This window comes from Balaenoptera ricei, chromosome 8, assembly GCF_028023285.1.
Source record: "Balaenoptera ricei isolate mBalRic1 chromosome 8, mBalRic1.hap2, whole genome shotgun sequence".
In the NCBI taxonomy this organism is placed as follows: Eukaryota; Metazoa; Chordata; class Mammalia; order Artiodactyla; family Balaenopteridae; genus Balaenoptera; species Balaenoptera ricei.
This window is the reverse complement of record NC_082646.1, coordinates 41,701,120-41,721,393: the sequence shown is the minus strand read 5'-3', so window position 1 is coordinate 41,721,393 and position 20,274 is coordinate 41,701,120. Positions and strand designations below refer to the sequence as shown.

At 39.9% G+C, this 20,274-nt stretch overlaps 1 protein-coding gene across 1 annotated transcript in view; it reads left to right on the top strand.

The window, feature by feature from the left end:
• PIWIL4 (piwi like RNA-mediated gene silencing 4) overlaps positions 1 to 19,837 on the top strand; it is a 41,147-nt gene extending 21,310 nt beyond the window's left edge. The window contains exons 9-20 of the mRNA XM_059929388.1: positions 2,023 to 2,146; positions 3,226 to 3,343; positions 3,870 to 3,981; positions 6,437 to 6,621; positions 8,603 to 8,675; positions 12,230 to 12,430; positions 13,485 to 13,588; positions 15,093 to 15,163; positions 16,531 to 16,684; positions 18,369 to 18,494; positions 18,601 to 18,748; positions 19,460 to 19,837. Of these exons, the coding sequence (XP_059785371.1) occupies positions 2,023 to 2,146; positions 3,226 to 3,343; positions 3,870 to 3,981; positions 6,437 to 6,621; positions 8,603 to 8,675; positions 12,230 to 12,430; positions 13,485 to 13,588; positions 15,093 to 15,163; positions 16,531 to 16,684; positions 18,369 to 18,494; positions 18,601 to 18,748; positions 19,460 to 19,576 (1,533 nt within the window). The 3' untranslated portion in view covers positions 19,577 to 19,837. The remainder of the gene's footprint in view (positions 1 to 2,022; positions 2,147 to 3,225; positions 3,344 to 3,869; positions 3,982 to 6,436; positions 6,622 to 8,602; positions 8,676 to 12,229; positions 12,431 to 13,484; positions 13,589 to 15,092; positions 15,164 to 16,530; positions 16,685 to 18,368; positions 18,495 to 18,600; positions 18,749 to 19,459) is intronic.
• The last annotated feature ends 437 nt before the right edge of the window (positions 19,838 to 20,274 follow it).

Below are 20,274 nucleotides of genomic sequence, written 5' to 3'. Positions count from 1 at the left end.
GGCACGGGAGAGAGTAAAGTTCAGCTGATGACACAGCTTAGGGGGTAGAATTCCTGGCCATGCTCCAGGTAAATGGAATATCCTCTTCCTGGAACATGTCCCAGTTTTGCTTGAGCTGTTCCTGGAACTTGTAATACTCCCACGTTTTCTTCAAAGTTCTCTCTTGGATTCTGCCTCCTTCACGAAGCCTTCCCTGATTTACCAGCCATAAATTGTTTTCACTATCACCCTGTTCCCTACTCCTTGCGAGGGACCCAGTCCTGAGCGGTGTAACAAGCAGAGGTTCTCAAGTCTTAAGGGATGAATCCTGGCTGTGCTAATGTACAGTTATGAGACCTTGGGAAAGTTATTTAATTTCTGATGCTGTTTCCTCATCAGTGAAGGGGGTGATGATAGTATTTGACTCATAGTGGTTAAGATTAAAGGAGGAAATGAATTAATTTACCAAAAAGAAATAGACTCACAACATAGAAAACAAACTTACAGTCACCAAAGGGGAAAGGGTGGGGGATAAATGAGGAGTTTCGGATTAACATATACACACTACTATATATAAAATAGATAAACAACAGGGACCTATTATATAGCACAGGGAACTATACTCAATATCTTGTAGCAACCTATAATGGAAAAGAATCTGAAAGAGAATACATACGTGTGTGTGTGTGTGTGTGTGTGTGTGTGTGTGTGTATGTATAACTATCACTTTGCTGTACACCAGAAACTAACACAACATTGTAAATCAACTACACTTCAATTAAAAAAAAAACATAGTACACATCTATTAAAAAAAGACTAAATGAGGAAAAATATAAGTGCTTAGCCTATATTATTTGTGCTACTGGTCTACCTTGGTTTGTAGATAATGTAGTTATGTGTAAACGTAGGAGCTGTGCCTCTTTTATCTTTGTATCCCCCGCTGTTCCTGGAATATAGCAAGCACGAGATGTGAATTAATGAAGTCACGTCTAAAAACTCTCTGCGAAGGCTTCTCCAAGCTTTTCAGCCATAGCACTGTTGCAATGATCACGTTTCCTGAATTGTTTTTAATGACTTAAAGTCCTTACTGAATAGAGAAGCACTCACTGCTGGCTTCCTTAATTATAATTATTGATGTCAGCGCCATATAGTCCCCAGGCAGTTGGTAAATTATAATTCCAGTTGTTCTGTCATCAGTATTGAGTAAATTATACTGGGAATGAGTGTTCATTGGAAACTTGGCCGTTGGAAGGTAAAGGAACTCGTGGCAAGGTGAGAATGTTGAAATTCAAGTTTACAAAGGGAAAGGGGGTGGGGTAGGAACTAATGATTGCTGAGGACTCATTATAAAGCAGACACCATGCTAGTGGTTGACATGGGACACCTCTGAGCTACCGTTCTCCTCGTGTCATAGATGAGGAAAGGTAAGTAACTTCCCCAGTGTCACAGTCCACGTAAGTATTGATAGAAGAGCTGGGGATCAGATTTACATTTGTCAGAGTTCAGAGCTGTTTCCCTATAACATCATACTATCCTGGGAATGAAGGACAGTTGTGCCCTTTTGGGAAATCTGAGATTGACTCAATATAACCCTTGCCTCCAACTTGTGTATAGGTATTTTCAAAATGAACACAGGTGCTTAGAGCCAGTTAGTTACGCATGGGGCAGTCTGCCTCAGTCTCCAACGGTGGACATGCTGCAGTGGGGTCGTGGCATTATGGATGGAGCCAGCTGAAGGCTATTCTGTCTCTGGATGAAACTCAGAAGAGAGCAAGGAACTGAATGAAAAAAAGCAAACAAACAGTATTGCCTTATAAAAGATAATAAAATCATGAAACTGACCCTGAGGTATAAGAGATAGGTCCTAGGAAGGAAGTAGAAATGAGTAGGTAACCATAGGGATTAGTAGGAACTTTTTTTCCCTCTATTGAAAAGATTTGCTTATCTATTCATTTGGGGATTACCTTGTTGCTCATAAGCAAGGATGCTCGTTTTACAGTGTTGCCATGTTCACTTTTCCCTCATTAATCTTGCACCCTACAGCAATATGATATTACCTTATCTGACCTAAACCAGCCCGTGCTTGTTAGTCTGTTGAAAAGCAAGAGAAATGATGACGCTGACGTTCGGATGGCCCACCTGATCCCCGAGCTCTGCTATCTAACAGGTGATGTTTATGTTCTATCCTCCGTCAGGCTCTCAATCACAGATTCCTGATACTTTGCAGTGGGTAGAACCTCCTTAAGTTAGCTGAGTGCCAGAGCACTAATTTAACCCATGGAGGATGACCCTTAAGTTATTTGTTTGATCATAGAGGAAGTGGAAGGGTAGAGTGCTCTTTGGAAATTGCTCAGCACAGTGAAAGCTATCTATTTCCTTTATCTCGCATATTCTATTTGTTAGTTTGATGTTAAAATGGTCCCCAGATATTTTCCTAAAACCAAGCTGTTCTTCCCCATTTTTTGAACTTCACTAGGCTAAGAAACCACATGATTTAATTTTCTTCAGGTATAGTCTTTGAGTGGTGCCAAAATGCTCCTTATTTGCTTTTTGCATAAGCTTCCAGAAGGTAATCTTTGCTCTATAGTAGGATCTGAATAACTGTCTCAGGTACTTTTAATCATGTTCATCTGATTACCAAGGTGAGACTAAGGGTGGACTTTCTACTTTTTACACTTTGTATTGCTCGAATCAGTTATGATGTGTATGTATTTCTTTTGTGATTAGAAAAGTTAATAAGGACATCATCCTTGCAGGGAGGGATGCCCATTCTTAGTGGTACTATGACATCCCAGGTCTGCACAGTCCCCATGGTGGCCTCCAGCCACACGTGGTCACTGAGCACTTGACACATGACTAATGCGACTGAGGGGCTGGATGGGGAAGTGCTGTAAGTGTCAAGTACAGACTGGATGCCTAAGACGTAGTATGAAAAGAAAAGGGAAGCCACCTCACTGACAAATTTTTCATATTGGCTGCATGTTGAAATGATAATATTTTGGATATATTGAGTTAAATAATACCTACTATTTGAATAATTGCATCTGTTTCCTTTTGGCTTTTTTGTAATGTGGCTACTAGACAATTTTAAATGACATGTGGCTTGCATTGCTGTCAGATGGTGCTATCCAGACGGTGAATCTGATTCAGTTTAAGTGAAAACTTTTATTACCCTGTGCCTGAGATGGGCTGGGGTTACATCAAGGACTGTTCATTTTTCGCTTTGTTTTCATTCACATTGAATAGGGCTGCCTGGCCAGGCAACATCTGATTTCCAGCTGATGAAGGCTGTGGCCGAAGAAACGCGTCTCAGTCCTTTGGGAAGGCAGCAGCGCCTGGCCAGGCTCGCAGATGATATCCAGAGGTACAGGGACAGCTCCACATCCAGACGCTTCACAATATCTCTTTAGTGATAAGTTTGTTATCAGGAATAATATCGCACCTTGACTGAGCACTTAACATGTGCCAGGCAGTGTGGTAGCACTGTCCGTGTATTGTCGTGTTTAATTTTTACATCAGCCCTATGAAGTAGTTAATTAGTCCTACCTTTTGCCAATAAGGAAACCATGGCTTTAAAAGATTTCAGAGTTTGCTCAAGGTCACATGTTATTAAATGTCAGCACTCGGAGTTAAAGTCTGCTCTGTCTGGCTCAAAGTCCCATTTTGCTAACCAGTGAGCCACACTGCGAGCCTTTCCATCCCTGCGTGTCCCCCATGGGTGCAGTCTTCCTATAATTCTCTTGAGCAGGGAAAAAAATGGTGGGTAGAAATAGAAGTCAGGAACCCTAAAAAAATCAGTCTGAATAATTAAGTTGTAATTTTGTCTCTAATGATTAAAATTCTTTAGAAAGTAAGCCCTTTAATGATTTAAAACTCAACTCTATCAACAGAAACAAGGATGCTCGTTTTGAGCTGGAGACCTGGGGCCTGCATTTTGGATGCCAGATGTCTCTGACTGGCCGGGTTGTGCCTTCAGAAAAAATAATAATACAAGACCACATAGTAAGTGCAGTGATTTTATTTTCATTTAAAAGTGTTTTCTTGAATGTGTGTCAGTTTGATCATATGCCAGAATGACTAGTGGGCTTATAATAGAATATTCATTTGGTTTCTCCATGGCCATGTCCCTCCCCTTCCTTTGTTCTAAACCTCCAGGTCCCTCTGTTTTCCTTTTTAATCCGAGTGTACTTTTGAAAGGCTTAGCGGCACCCAGCGGACATAATTTAGGTCAGTCAGTGTGATGTGGTGTCACATTTAAAGATGCGTTAGAAAATGGTATTTCAAGCCATTGCAATCAAAACATGCCAACCTATTATTGCGTGTTGTAGTACTCTTACATCACTTACTTAAAAAAAAAACTATGGTACCTGAGAAAATTCTTTTAACTGCTGAAGATTAATTCCAATAGATTATATTTCCTGGTACCTGAGTTCTTTTTTTTTTTCCCCAAAGTAAAATGCTGCTCAGTTGGCATAAACATGAAGAAATTTGCACAGAGCCCATCCCAGCCACGGCATTTAGGCAGAGAGGCATTCTGAAACCTGGAGAGACAAATCATTGCTTCTTTGGGGCTTCCATTTAAAAATGAACCTATTTTATGCAAAAATTGCACATTCTCCTTCTACTTTTCCCCTCTGTTTTGCCCATTTTTAAAGCCAATTACATTTCATTTTTAAAGGCACTCTTCTTGCCTTTATTTGATGTAATAAGTAAGCCAACATGTCAAAACTAATGACTGAGCAAACGAATGTTTTTTTGTTGGCAGAATGGAGATGTTTCTCATCATTTCTTTTTGATAATCTATCCAAACAACCGAAACCCTTATTAGAGAAACTGAAGAAAAACTGCTTTAAAAGCAGAACAAAACAAAACTTTGTCAAGTCCTAAAATGTAAACCCCCATTAAGATCTTGTTCAGGAGTCAGTAAAGAGAAGCTCAGTTTCAGTTCCACACGTGAAGTGAGATGGGAAATATTTAAAATGGTCTGTCTCATCATCTCTAGGTAAAGTCATATTTGTCAGAGCTTTGTTCGCATTTTTTGGCCTGGAAACAGGTCTCCATAGGAGAAGGGGCACTAAAGTGGAGAACCTGCCCCCTAGAGGCGATGGTGGGTGGGCTAGAGGTGGCTGTGTCCTCAACTTCTCAGCTGATCCTGCTTTCTGGAAATTGGGTTCAAGGAACTGAGTACACTAAAGGTTCACAGGCTTCAGAGTGGGCCGTGGCCATTTGTCCTGGGCCCCCTGCCAGCCCACAACAGGTAGGAGTGTAGGCGAGAGAGCTGTGGCTCTCCTCACGCTGGCTGTAAAGGGAAGGAACAAATCCTAGCTCCAGACAGAAGCCTTTATGAAGACCTAGCCCTTCCCCTTCGTTCTCAGGCTAAGGTCGCTTCCCGAAGCTGAGCCCCTGCCTGGCCACCGTGAGATTGGCTGGGGCCCGGAAGTCAGAGTGCTTGGTGGAAAGGGCCCTGGTTGCAAAGACAAGAGCAGTATTCTAAACCTTCAGTGCCACCAGCTGGCTCCGTAACCCTTTTCAGCCATATCTTTGGAACCTGTAAAACAAGGGGATTGCAGTGCTTCTTAAACGGTGATGTGCAGATGAATCACTGGGGAACTTGTTAACATGCAGATTCTGATTCAGTGGGTCTGGGGTGGGGCCCAGGACTCTGCATTTCTAACGAGCTCTCAGGAGATAGCCATGCTGCTACAAGACAACACTTTTAAGTAGCAAGAGATTAGATTGCAGTGTTTTTTAAAATTCTAACAGTGACTCTTCCTGGTTTACCACACCAAGGACATTTCCATTTGATTCCAGTCCGTGGATATAAACAGAAGGCTAGGGACCAGTCTAAAGTCTCCCCTCTTCAAGGCAGGGAGCTTGTTTTTCCTGGTCACCTGGAGAACCTTCCAAAGAATGAGAAATGAGCTTGTGTCCTGGCCTCATCTTTGCTCCTAGACGTATCTACTCTTGGCATAACGTATAGTCTTTAATTGTAGGGTTTGTTAGTTTCAGTATGATGACCTGCATTGTGTCAGTCATCAGCATTTTCTATTTGAGATATCTAGGTACCTAAAGCAAAGAGACCAAACTGGACAGCCACTAGCCTGAGCCATTCATGGTAAAAGGTCGCAGACTTTTAGAGCTGGAAGGGAACCTAGAGATTTGAACCAGACACCTTTCTTTGCCCACAGCAGATCCCCGTGAAGTAAAGGGACTTGCCAAGGATCTGCAGGCAAGGAACGGCTAACCTGGGATGATGCTGAGATACCTCAACTCCCAGGAAGCCCATGTGTTGTGTTCAGATGTGCAGTGCTTGTATCTGTGTTTTAAGTCTGAGAATAGCAAACTGTACTAAATAGTTCTGTTATGACAAATATGAACTATTTCCACACTGTCTTTTTTATTTAATTGTTCTCTGAGTAAATTTGTTCAACCCTTTCACAATCATTATTTTTCTCAGTGTGAACCTGTGTCTGCGGCTGACTGGTCCAAGGATATGCGAACTTGCAAGATTTTAAGTGCGCAGTCTTTGAATAAATGGTTGGTTATATGTAGCAACAGAGCTGAAAGTGTGACGGAGAGCTTTTTGAACTGCTTGAGAAGAGTTGGAAGGCCCTTAGGATTTAATGTGGACCAACCCAAAATGTGAGAAAATGCAGAAAATCATCCCAACTTTTTTCAGATATTAATTTGGTTTGGTTAAAAGATAGGAGATGATGGCTGATATAGCTACAAAAGTTTTTTTTTTTTTATGTCAGTAAAGTTTCCTAACATAGAGTGCCAAGCAGTTATAAGTAGATAGATTTGGCAATAATTAAATTTTTATCCAGTTGAAATGTATTTTATGTTGGTCTTTATAAAGCTTTATTTTCATAGTTCTTCCTAGGCAGTATTCTCATTATCTCAACGTCTTTCCAGTACTAGTTGGGGTATAAATCCTTAATAAATCCATATATTGCCTCCTCAGTTTCTTTTCTTAATTCTTCCATATCACTTATTTATAAAACTGAACAGAAAACAGGATATTAACAAATAAATGTTGCATTTCCTGACTTACTTGATAGATTTTATGTTTTAAAATTTAATGTAAGAATAGATCTGAAATAAGCTTTTCTTATTCTGTTCCTGTAGCATAAGATTAGTCATCTAGGTAGTTTCTGATAGAACCAGGTCATTCATTTAGCCTTTGAACATTTATTGAGTATCTGCTACTACATACTAAATGCTATGCTATTTGCATGGGATGAGATAAATATGATGCTTTCAGTTTAATAAGGGATCCATTCATACACAGCCACGCTCAAAGTCGAATATTGTTTTGCTTTAGAAAAGCCATAAAGTTGGTCATACCTTACTTCACTGAGCTCGCTATGCATAAAAAAGAGCAACAGATACTTCTTTTTCTTTGCTGTAATGGAGGTGCAGATGTCCTAAATTGGCAGGGTGGGAAGTTATTCTTTAAACACATGGTTACTAATTAATTACATCAGCAGCATAAGCATTGTTGAAAACCATAGCTGTTCCCAAAGTCTCATTTTACACAGTAGTGTAGAATTCTTCTCTTATCAAATCTGTTAACAAATCGCCTGGTTTGAGTTTCACCTGCTCTAATTTCTCTTAACCCATGAGGTAATAAGGCAGGAAAAGATTCATGAAAGAAGCCACAGTCCCAGAGCCTGGGCTGGCATCACAGGCTCTTTCTCACCCAAATTCCAACAAGCCCATGCCCGTGTTCGGTTCTTGGCCTGTTTTATTTGAAAGCTCGCATTTCAGTCCATCCTTTTTTTTTCCTCTATGAAGTATCCATTTACTTACTAGATTTATATGTGTAGTTTTCTTCCATCTGAAACAACGTTGCTGGCCACTCCTGTTAGAAGCAGCAAGCGGCAGACAGTGGTCCTGCCACCTGCTGGTCAACTTTCAAAAGGCCACTGGGTATTGGGAAAGTCCAATTATGTATACATATGAGAGGCTGAACCTATGTCAAGAAAACAGATCTAAAAATTCTTCTGCGTGGCAATTTTTTTCTGTAGCATCTGGCCCCTAATATAATGTAACCACAGAACTGATAATTGATAAGTATTGATACTTGTCCACTGATTGATTATGGCTAAATATTCCAGGCTCCACACAATGTGCCATTAAGGAAAAAAAAATGTTTTAGTATGAATCATACAGATTAGCTGAATATCTTGATCTCATTAACCTAATGATTTTTATTTTAAAGTTCCCAGGGAGATTCAGAATTAGAGAATTGTTAATCCCAGTTTAACTTGAACTCTGTTTCAGATATTTGATATTGAGACTTGTGGTTTCAGAAGTTCACTTTCAACTCTATTTTGAACAACAGAATTGTTGTTCAAATAGAATCTGTAGGGACTCTATACAATGGAGAAAATTTCATTTTTCACCAAACTATTTTTTAAGTTAATAAAAATAGTAATGAACTGTTTCTGGTGTATCATGTGTGGGAGAAACAATTTTAGACTCAAAGGGTTTCACTTTAATGATTTTTTCCTCAAATTATAGTCTGTTATAAAAATCGACTAATATTATTTTTAGTTCTATATGATTATGTGCTACTAAGAAGGGAACTATGCATTTTTAAAATTAATCTTTTTTGTAGCATGAAAGTACAAGAAAATCCAGCTGCATTTCTTCACGCTATACAGAAATATGTTGATCCTGAGGTTCAGTTGGTAAGTATAGGATAATTTTTGAGGTATAATTTAATTTTTTCTTCATATCTAATAGCCTTGAAAGAAGGAATTTGAACATGTTCTCCCATGATATGTTTGCAAATTGCTGTGCATTTCCCCAAGCACCCAAGAAAGTATTAATCTTGATATTTTAATCAATATTTTGTTTTCCTGTCATGTTTCTAATATTAATTTTCAAATACTTGTTGTTACTCCTGTATCGGCCTCTTGGATGTCTACATATTTTCCAACTTACTGGGAGGATCATCTTTTACTCACGATTTAAGATAAACTGACTCCCATCTTATCCCATAAGTGTTGGGGCACCCTGTGTTCTCCCCATTGTTTCAGGGGATTCTTGGAAGGTTTAAGTGTTTCCATGTCACCTATGGCCCCATGTCCCTGCTTGCTCTGAATTCTTGCCCCCTTTCATGGGTGCCTTTTCCTCCTGCATTGCATCACCCTGAGGGACACCCACAATTGCTTCATTTCCCAAAGTATCGTGTGTGTGTGTGTGCATGTGGTATGTGTGTATGTGTTTGTGTATGTGTGTGTGTGTTATGTATCTGACTTTGCTGAGGGTTTGGCGCCAAGGCATGGTTATATCACATGTCAACATTCCAGACAAGTTAAAATTGACATCCCTTTCTTAAAAAATCTCTCAATCATTCCTATTTCTTGGAAATGTTCTCTCAGTCTCCCACAGTACTGCAGTGCTTCTCTGTCCCATCTCCTGTCTGACCCCCCCCCAGCTTATTCATCCCAACTCCCAACTTTTCTATTCATAGCGCATGCAAAGCAGCTTAGCTATCTCTTTGTTTCCAGAAAAAAATGGCCCATAAGGATGTTATAATACAGGAAATTATCATCCTAAGAGCATTTATTTTTCACTTTAAAAAGTAAAATCAAACTAACAGAAAAGTTGCAGGAATAGTACAAAGAACTGTAATATACCATTCACCCAGATTCCCCAATTTTTGACATTTTATTATATTTACGATTTTCTATCATTTTCCACCTCCCTCCCTCCCTCCCTCCCTTCCTATCTATCTTATCTATATTTTTCCTGAACCATTTGAGAGTAAGTTACAGGCGTGATGCCCATTACCTTTTTAAAAATACATTTGCACACAGTTCGTACAAACAAGGTCACTCTCCTACGGAAACAGAACAACCATCAAAATCAGGGAGCAGTACAACTAGCTAATCCACGGACTCCACTCACATTTCTCCATTTGTCCCCAAAATATCTTCTCTGTTAAAAGGATCTAATATGTTGCACTTAGTTTCCCTGTCTCTTTAATCTCTCCTTCAGTCTGTAACAGTTCCATAGTTTTCCCTTGACTTTGATGACCTTCCGATTTTGAAGAGCATAAACCAGTTAGTTTATATAATGTCCCTCAATTTGGGTTTGTCTAATGTTTCCTTACGATTAAATTCAGGTTATGCACTTTTGGCAGGAGTATCACAGCAATGATTCTGTGTTCTTACTGCATCTTACCAGGGGGTACTCCATTGATTAAGGTGGTTTCTGTCAATTTTCTCCATTGTAAAGTTACACTTTTTCTCTTTGTAATTAATCAGGTTTTTTTTTTTGGTAGGGAGATACTTTGAGACTATGTAAATATCCTGTTCCTCATCAAACTTTTCCTACTAGTTTTAGAATCCATTGATAATTCTTGTCTGAATCCATTACTACTGTGATGGTTGCCAAATGGTGGCTTTCTAATTTTGTGCTTCCTTCTATAATTATTAGTTGGCATTATAAGGAAGAGCTTTCTCTTCTTCCCATTTGTTTGTTTGTTCACTTATTTACATCAGTATGGATTCATGGATTCCTATTTTATTTACCAGCTTATAGTCTATCACTACTGTTGTTTATTTCGATATCCAAATTGTCCTTGGTTTTGCCAGTGGGAGCCCCATTCCAGCTGACTTCTGTGTCTTTTTGACACGTTCCCATCTTTCTTGGAACACTTCCTTACTGTCTGGCACAATAAGACATTCCAGGTTCATCTAAGTTTTGCTGTCTAACTCTAGAATCATATGTTTTCCCAAAGAGCCCTGATTCCCTTTTGTAGAGAACAGTATTTAGAAACCAAGATCTGGGCACTGGGTGTGTTTATTTGCTACTGGGGTGTCACTGCCCCTAGGCTTTCCCAATGGGCAAAGCTAAGAAATACGTATATGTATGAGTGTGCATATATATACATACACACTTGCATCTATTTTATTACTATATGTAGTTATGTATATATTAAAATATTTTATTAAAATTTTAAATATTAAAAACGTGTTCACGCCTCCAGTTGCGACCTAGTGCCACAGGAAAGTGTTCCCCCTTTCCATATTTGTACCTCATCTCTCTAATAGTGAGAAACATGGCCCTTATTATTCTCCACATACTTGCTTACTTCTTTATCCCTGGTGTGCAACCAGTCTCACTTGACTCCCACCTTCTTTTGGTCCTGGTCCCCATTGGGCTATTCCTTGTTCTGCCACCTACCTTGCTTAGCCCCAGACTCATGGGATGGAAGGCAGGAAGCCCCCCTAAGAGAATTTTGCTGATAATTTAAAAATATCTTTCCCAACTTCATATAATTAAGTGTAAATAATTTTAGCCCTTGACATTATGATAATGAACAGTCCTATAGGTGAAAAAAATCACTTTGTTTTCTGTTAATTATGACAGTGCCTCTCTTTTCTGTAATTTGGGTGTTTTGAAAGTAGAGAATAAAGCATAGGAAGGAGATGGAGTTAGGCCAGGAGAGGTCCTTCTGTGAGGGAAGTACCTGATGGAAAGTAGGGGCAGTGAGAGAGAAGGGTGGAATTTAAAAATACCAGAGCACCTGAAGCTTCTTCTTCCTTATTTTCCCTCCCCTCATACCTTACACTCAAGTCCAAGTTAACAAATACTGTGTCGTTGCTTCTTCCTTTTATTTTGCCTGTCCAGTGCCTAATGGGAAAAAGACCACAATTTAAGCTAACTCTCCACTTTGCTTATCTGTGGATGAAGTTGCGGAGGAGGCAGTGGGGATGACAGCGGGAGAGCTACAGGGAAGGATCACTGCAGTAAGGGAGGCAGCTGGAGAAAGAGCTAGGATGGAAGGGAATTTGAGGAGACTGGCGGAATCAAATTGGCAGAGAAGCAAGGAGGAAGGAAGAGCCAAGGGAAGTGGTAGGGTTGGAGGGGGGCTTTGCAGAGTGGACGGCTGATGAGAAGGCATTTCAAATGGCTTAGATTCATTGCTCTTTAAAGGCCATTTAAGAGAAGGAACTGTAGGGGCAATTCCCTGGTGGTCCAGTGGTTAGGACTTGGTGCTTTCACTGCCGTGGCCCATGTTCAATCCCTGGTCAGGGAACTAAGATACTGCAAGCTGTGTGGTGTGGCCAAAAAAAAAAAAAAAAAAAAAAGAACTGTGGGTATGTTAATACTTGCTTCTTGGGAGCTTAAGGGCAAAAGATGTTTGCATCCATATATTGGTTTTTTTTTAAAGCTTCCTCTGAACATAAGTAAATCGACTTTCTTTTCTCCTGTTTTTTTTTGCTTTCAGGTAATGTGTATTCTGCCTTCTAATCAGAAGAGCTATTATGATTCCATTAAAAAATATTTGAGCTCCGACTGCCCGGTCCCCAGCCAGTGTGTGCTTGCTCAGACGTTGAATAAACAGGGGATGATGATGAGTATCGCCACCAAGATTGCCTTGCAAATGACCTGTAAACTCGGAGGCGAGCTGTGGGCTGTGGAGATCCCTGTGAGGAACCGTCACTCTTTTCCTTTTAGTCATCAATCTATCTATTAATGAATTTTAAAAATTAAATCAAAGTAGGAGGAGATATTTTCACGTGATCCTAGAAATATTTGCTTTGTTTGTTTGTTGGGTTGGTTGGTTGTCTGTTTGTCTGCTCTGGGTTCCTTTACACCAGCCACTGGGAGTGTATCCAGAAGGTGAGGCGTGGCCCCTGTTCTCATGGCGCTTCAGTGAAGCTAATAACAGAATCTTTCGTGAAAGAGAATCTAGTTTGGCATCGACTTGGAGGCACTTGATTTGGAGCCTCCCAGCTGTGGTTTAAAATCTGTGCTGCATGGCCTCCGCCTTTACCTGCTCTCAGCAGGGTGATACTTTGCAGAGTAACCTTGCACCCTGGATGGGACGCCCCCCCCCCCCAGAGCTTGGGGAACCGGCAGAGCCTGTGATACAAACCTCCAAGTTGTGTTGGGAACTGAGAAAATCTTCTCCTCTTTTCTGAACTATGGCCACCATGGGAGGAAGTGAGGAGGGTGAGGAATGAGGGAATGTTGCCTACTCCCTTAACCAGGATGTACAAGGTTACCCCCAGCTGCCCCTCCTGGAGGGCATAGACAAGTGAGGATTCCTTAGAGAGCTGAAGAACGGGGAATGGAATTTCCCTTCAGATTCCTTCAGCCTAGAGACAGGGGATAAATGGACGGACCACTTTACCAGAATCTCCTGAGCCACTGATGGCCCTTGCCCACCCCCATAGAGGATGGTGGCCATTTTTGATTACAGTGAGTCTCTTAAGCAAAGTATGTACTGTGTTCTTCCCTCCATCTTTTTTGTTTGTTTGTTTGTTTGTTTGAAGCAGATTCTTATTATTCCCTCCATCTTTTAAGTTTCTCTGGTTTCTGGTTTAATAATCTGCCTCATCTCGACCTTGATTTCCCTGGCACATAGCTTAACTTAAATAATTCAATAACTAGGGACAGTCTTTTGAAAACTTCATATTACATCATTGCGTGAGAAAATACCTCATTCCATTAAATCATGAAAAATTTTAATTTTACAGTTAAAGTCCCTGATGGTGGTTGGTATTGATGTCTGTAAAGATGCATTCAGCCAGGGAATGGTGGTGGTTGGATTTGTGGCCAGTATTAACCCCGGAATCACCAGGTACTTTTAAAATTACCCTAACATATTCTTCAGTTATTTAGACTATTACTTGTGGTTTAACTAAAGACTTTACAGCAAGGAATAGTTTGTATTCTTCACTCATTTTTAAAATATGGACACTTATGGTCATAAATTATACTTACATATATAAATGTGATGGATAATATTGGGGTAAAATGTAGCTTCATTAAAAAACTATTTTTATACATACATTAGGACAAGCTGTTGCTCGTATGCAAATCATATTCCCCAAATGATGGCCGTGTAGAAATTCTTGTGCATTTGTTTTCTGAACACCTGCACTGTATTGGGCTCCATACTAGGAAGTTTACATACACGATGTCAAGCAGTTGAGAATCAGATTGCCTGGATTTATATCCTTATCTGCCACTTACCTATTACGGTAAATGCTCAAGACATGCTTGCTGTTATTACTGTTATTTTTAATGCTTGCAGAAACTCGATGTGGTGGTTGTTTACACAGCTATTAAAAACATAGGCAAGGATGAGGGATAACACATTAAACATTGACTCATAGTACATGTTAAATTGTAGTTCTTAGAAGTGTTTCAATATTCGTAACTAAACAATGTGTTTTGAGGCTGTTTTGAACCATGTTTTCTTCCTAGAATTAAACTATGTGATTTACTCCACTAAATTGTGATCAGGTATATATTTGGGATTGTGAGAAACAGGAAAAGCAGCATTGTAACTGCGCGCCTCTGACTTCAGGTTGTATGAGATCCCTGTTCTGTGTCACTTCCTTAATCAAGCACATAAGGAACTTCCGGCTAGTTAGCAGCATTTCTAATTGCATCATTATTATTGCACAGATTGAGAGAACTGGAATAATGTGGACACATATATACCACTAAGTCATGATCTTCATTTTCCAAGTGCTTTTAATGAATAATTTTAGCAAGAGAACTTGCTTCTGAAATCTAGATAAGTTAATCATGTTAAGATTTCAATTCCCAAAAACTTACCTACAGAAATGAAGTTTATGCTTGAGAAATCTTTGAATATTTTTAAAGTAGATCTGCTAAACTAATAAATTCCCCTATAATAATAATGTAGTGGCCTCTATTTATCAATGCTTATTATGTACCAAGCGCTGTGCTAAGTACTTTACATATATTATCTAGTTTAATTTTTACAACAACTCTATGAGGTACTAACTACCTTACTATCTTATAAATTTCCTTGGCACAAATGAGGAAACTGAGGCTTAGGTTCACATAGCAAAGTCACATAGCTGGTGAGTATACCAGCCAGGATTTGAACCCAGAGACGTCTGATGCTAGCGCTGTGCTTTAGTTTCTCGTATCAATAAATTTTATTTGGGGGGGGGGCGGTGAGGGAGAGCATTTTAATATAATTGTGATCATACAGTGTATATAAAATTATGAACGTTAATTTACTTATGTCTATTTCTTAATACTAATGCATGCTTAGAATAGAAATTTTGAAATTGAACTTCACTTTTGTTCTTTGCTTACTTTAGATGGTTCTCCCGCTGTGTCCTTCAGAGAACGTCGGCTGATGTTGCAGATTGCTTAAAAGTTTTCATGACCGGTACTAAAAATGTAACAATGGGGGTGGGCTCCAAGCACTGTTCTTTCAGACCCAAAATTCATAAGCCTCTAGCAGACCAGACAGGTGGAAACAGACTTCTCAAGCCTGCCTGAGTTGACTGACCCAGTTGGAGACCCTGAAATTGTGGCCTGACTCAAGCTAACAGACAGGCTCTGTAGAATTTACATTTGTGTCTGTGTGTGATAAACTAAAAGCCAGGAGGAAGAAAAGTTTGTAGCTGCTGGTGGCTCTTGCAAGCAGTTTGAAGGTCAAAAGAAACCTAACGTGGAGGAGCAAGGATTATGACAGACCAGCGTTGGGTCTAGAAATAGGAGAGAAGCTTTTGGGGCTGGGATGGGAATGCTGACAGATCAAGTGTGGCATGGCAGGAGAAGATGGGAAAGACAGCAGGTGGGGAGGGTGCCCTCCTTACGATGGGATGCAGTAGAAAGAGGGGGTCTGGGGTTCCCATGCCCTTTCCAACCCTGGTCTGGATCTGGCTTGGCCACTCCCTAGCAATGTGACCTGTGCAAGTCACTCCCTGATTTGCATCGTCCCAACTATAAACTTTGGGGGGAGTCATAAATATTTGTTTCCAAAAAAGGTGAATTTGGTGACATATTTTGGTAGTGGACTTACATATATGGTCATCTTCTATCAAACTAAAATGAATTTCCTGGACAATAAACTCTCCTAAAACAATGGTGCCGTATATGCATGAAAAGAAATATTTTATCATATTACTTTCCCCTCACTTCAAAACCTTAGTAGCAGTTATGAAAAGTTTGTGTTGGGTAGGAGTTACTGTCTGGTCTCTGCTCTTTAGGCAATTTCTTAGAGCGAGTGGAAATTTTTCAGAGTTCATATTGTCAGCGAGACTGATGGGTGAATCCATGTGAAGAGATGCTTTTAGAGGAACAGCCAAGTCTTTTCCTTATGTTTTCATATTTATGCTCATTAGAGAAGAAATTTACATAAAATTATCCAGTCTGTCCTTATTGAGAGGATTTATAGATTTAAAGAAACTAAATTAGTATTAATTTGGGTTTGGGAAATTTGTATGTCTATTGCATGAATTAAATTTTAATTTATTGCTTAAATATTAAAATTTTACTAAAGAGATATGCTAAGTTTGAGAATATATTATGCCATAAAAACCATAATGATTCCTTAAATAGCAGAGTTGCAGGAATGTTCTGGAAAGGTATCCATTTTTATATTATTGCAAATACAACCCAAATTAGGTATTACCCTATCTTATCATGGTCTGAACTAGCAAGCTATTTAAATGTTGAAATATATGGGAATGTTATTCTTTGTTGGCATCAGGCAAGTCATTCTTTTCTTACTAACACCAAATCCTGCAGGGGCACTGAACAGATGGTACAAGCATAACCACGGTTTGCCAGCACGGATAATTGTGTACCGTGACGGCGTAGGGGATGGTCAGCTAAAAACACTCATTGAATATGAAATTCCACAGCTGCTGAGCAGTGTGTCAGAAGCAAGTTCAAATACCAGGTATCAAATTAGTATCCTTTCCCCACTTGCAGTTCTAGCACATTCATCACAACTATTAAAATTACTATATGCCAGCATCTCTTTTTTTTTCCATGCAGTTAAGTTTCGCTCCGTTTCTGCATTACACGAGTACAACCAACCCTAGATTGGAGGGTAGTTGGGGTGGTATTATGTAAATAGTCTGGGTGGTGTGAGCTTTTGGGGGCCCTGGGTCGGGGCACCAGAAGAAGGCAGGAATCCTCCACAGCGCCTGACACTGAGATTCAGCAGGAAGCCTGCAGGGCTGCTGGCAGCTGAAGATGCTTCATACGTATTAACATGCTAGGGAAAAAAACAAGTCGTGGTTTCAAATTTGAGGCCTAAATCAACACACAGGGCAAAAGCCTCTGACATGCAGGCACTGATGTGCAGCTCAGGTCTGCAGAAGGTGCTGAGAATGGTGTGTGTGCTGTGAAAACTGGGCTGCATATGAAAATCAGATCATGCTAAACACCAAGTACCTTGCTCTACTGTCACATTTCTAGGTTCAATGTCTTGGTATATTTTCCTCCATGACTGTATCAAGTGGTAAGTGCAAGAAAAATGTTAGAACTAGAAAATGGAGGAGGATGACGATCTTAAGTTGGCTTCTTAAGATCCTCAGAAAACATCTTATTCCACTGTGCATAGAGCTTGGTCTGTAGGGTTACACCGTCATCACCACCGTCAACCAAAGTGTCGCAGCCACGAGCCCCAAAGGAGCTGAGCCTTGACCTCATTAGTGACCATCAGAAAGGAGGGAGAGCGTCGTAGTTTGGAGGCAGAACCACCTTTAGCTGTATCCAAAATATCAGAGCCAAAATTTCTCATTCCCCGCTGACCTTGGGTTAGTTAGATTTTGTTAAGAATCACCCCCATGCAATTTGGGGATCGCAGGAGTAAATTTAGCAGCTGACGGTGTTAAGGAGTTAGTTCTGCACTATAACATCAACTTTTAAAAAGTTTCAAGATTGAAAATAATATATTTTTAAAATAATTAAAACAAAAGTGAAATTTCAGTGACCCTTGCATCCTAGAGGTTTCTTCCATGATGGGTGAATATTTGGATTTGGATTTTACCAAATACTGACTTAACACTTGGTCATTTAGCATTTGGCCCATATGTGTATGTGGACCATCCATCGATCCTCCCAGGTGCGTGTTTTGCAGGATTCAGAAGCGTTGATTTGAGGAATAAGAGGAACTTCTGGTTCTTCCTTTGCTATTCAGAAATTGAGAAGAGTGAAGGTGAAAATAGATGATTGCTAATGGGAAGAGAATCTTGTCTCCACGGATAATTCTGGAAAATCTTTCTTTAGAAGTGCTGATTGTAGTTCATTGTCCTGTGAACCATTGTTCCCTGCCCCCCTTCAGTGATATAAGTTGGTCAAATGACTGAGCATACCACGCTTTTGCAACAAATGAAGACAGTCCTTGATTTAAAAAATTGTTTGTGTCTCTGGGGGAGGGGAGGTTGGGGGTAATTTTTCTTTTCTTTGTTTTGCAATGTTTCGCTGATCAATTAATTTATTTCATTTTAAAATTACCAAAAAAAAAATATAAATAAATAGAAAGTTGCATGGCTTGGTTTAACTCTCTCCAGATTATTTATTTATTTATTTATTTATTTATTTATTTATTTTTATTTTGCTTCTCTTATTCCAAGCCCCAAACTGTCAGTGATCGTGGTCAGGAAGAAGTGCCTGCCACGATTCTTGACGGAAACAGGCCGAACTCTGCAGAACCCACCACCTGGCACCATCGTGGATTCAGGAGCAACGCGGCCTGAATGGCAAGTCTGTTAGAAAATCCGTTTTTAACAAAGCTTTGACTGTGTGTGGTCAGGTTTGGTCCTGTTCTGCGAGCCTTCTTTCTCACAGTCCGTCTTTTCCCCTCAGGTATGACTTTTACTTGATCAGCCGGGTCACCTGTCGGGGAACCATTAGTCCCACCTACTATAATGTCATTTATGATGACAACGGCCTGAAGCCCGACCACATGCAGAGACTCACATTCAAGCTGTGCCACCTCTACTACAACTGGCCAGTGAGTGACAGCTGTTTATTTAGGTACAGAGTGGTACTCAAGGTGCCTACCAGGGAATTGTCACCCGATTCACCTTTGTGTCCCAACCCCTGGCACAATGCCTGATTTTCCACAAAGGAGGGATGAATGGATGAGTGAATGACTTCTTAAGTCCACAGTGGATGAAACCCACTCTATCATAGGCATAAAATAGCAGTAACTCTTATAATGCATTAGCATTGATAATTTCTAGAAGACTTTATTATATACATGTTCTTACGCCAGCCTGGGAGGAAATCAGGGTATTGTTATTTCCAAGTTACAGATGAGGCAATTGAAGACAACTCAGATGTTGTGTCTGGTGGGAAAGTAACAGGCTTGGCTCTGTTCTGTATTCCTATACGTTAGGCCCAGAGCTGCTCACCAAGTCCAAAGCCAAGATTTGCTCTGAGCCCCTTGGAACATCAAGTCGTAGGAAACTTAGATCAGCCCTAAGCATGTGGCTTGCAGGTCCCAGCACCGGGAAGCCAGACTGGCCCTCTCTGCTCTCCCATCTTGCTCAGTGAATTTAAGTTCCCAGGAGCGAGGGTGCCCTTTGTTGATTGAGTTTGGTTCTAATTGACTTACATTCTATCGTGTATAAAACTAGTGGATGAAAAAACTCGGGAAAATAATATCACTTTGAAGAGGAAGTTATCCTCTTAATCATTACCAATACTTTTTCCTCCTTAGGGCCTAATCAGTGTTCCAGCCCCGTGTCAGTATGCACACAAGCTGACCTTTCTGGTGGCACAAAGCATTCATAAAGAACCAAGTTTGGAATTAGCCAATTCTCTCTTCTACCTGTGATGACATGAACCACGGGCGTCCCTAGCGGAGGATTCTGAGGAGTCGTTGGTGTACTTCGTACAAATCTGCCATGAGCTCGAGGCTATGACTGGGGGAAGGAGATTGAGTTTAGTTTTTTTTGTTTTTTGGGGTTTTTTTGAGTTTAGTTTTAATTTATGGGGAAAAAAAAGAAACCCAAACAACTGAATCTGAAATGGTTCAAAAGAAATGTATGTTGTTTTATTTTAAAGAGTTATGTGCTTGGAGTGAATGCTCATTGTGGTGTATGGAATTAAAATGTACCATCACCTGGAAGTAATACCACAAAGCTAAATAGCTTCTAAGAAAATAAGTGTTTGCATGATGCTTTGATGGTAGGGGGGTCTACTTTCTACACTAAAATTTGCAGAAGTTTTCTTAAATTATGTTACAGAGCGTTTTTTGTTGTGTGGTTTAAATAGTTGTTAGAAAATAAAGAACACTCAGAGCATCACATGTGTGTTTATTGTTATCCAAATTTCAGTTGGCATTTCATGTGAATTTCATTATTTAAGGGTTTTCAGCAAAGACTCTTACCCAGTAGACCACTTCACCATCACTCTTTGAGTTATATTTCTAAAAATGAATATTTCACTTATTCTCTCTTTTTGAAAATTGAAGTATAGTTAATTTACAATGTTGTGTTAGTTTCAAGTGTACAGTAAAGTGATTCAGTGATA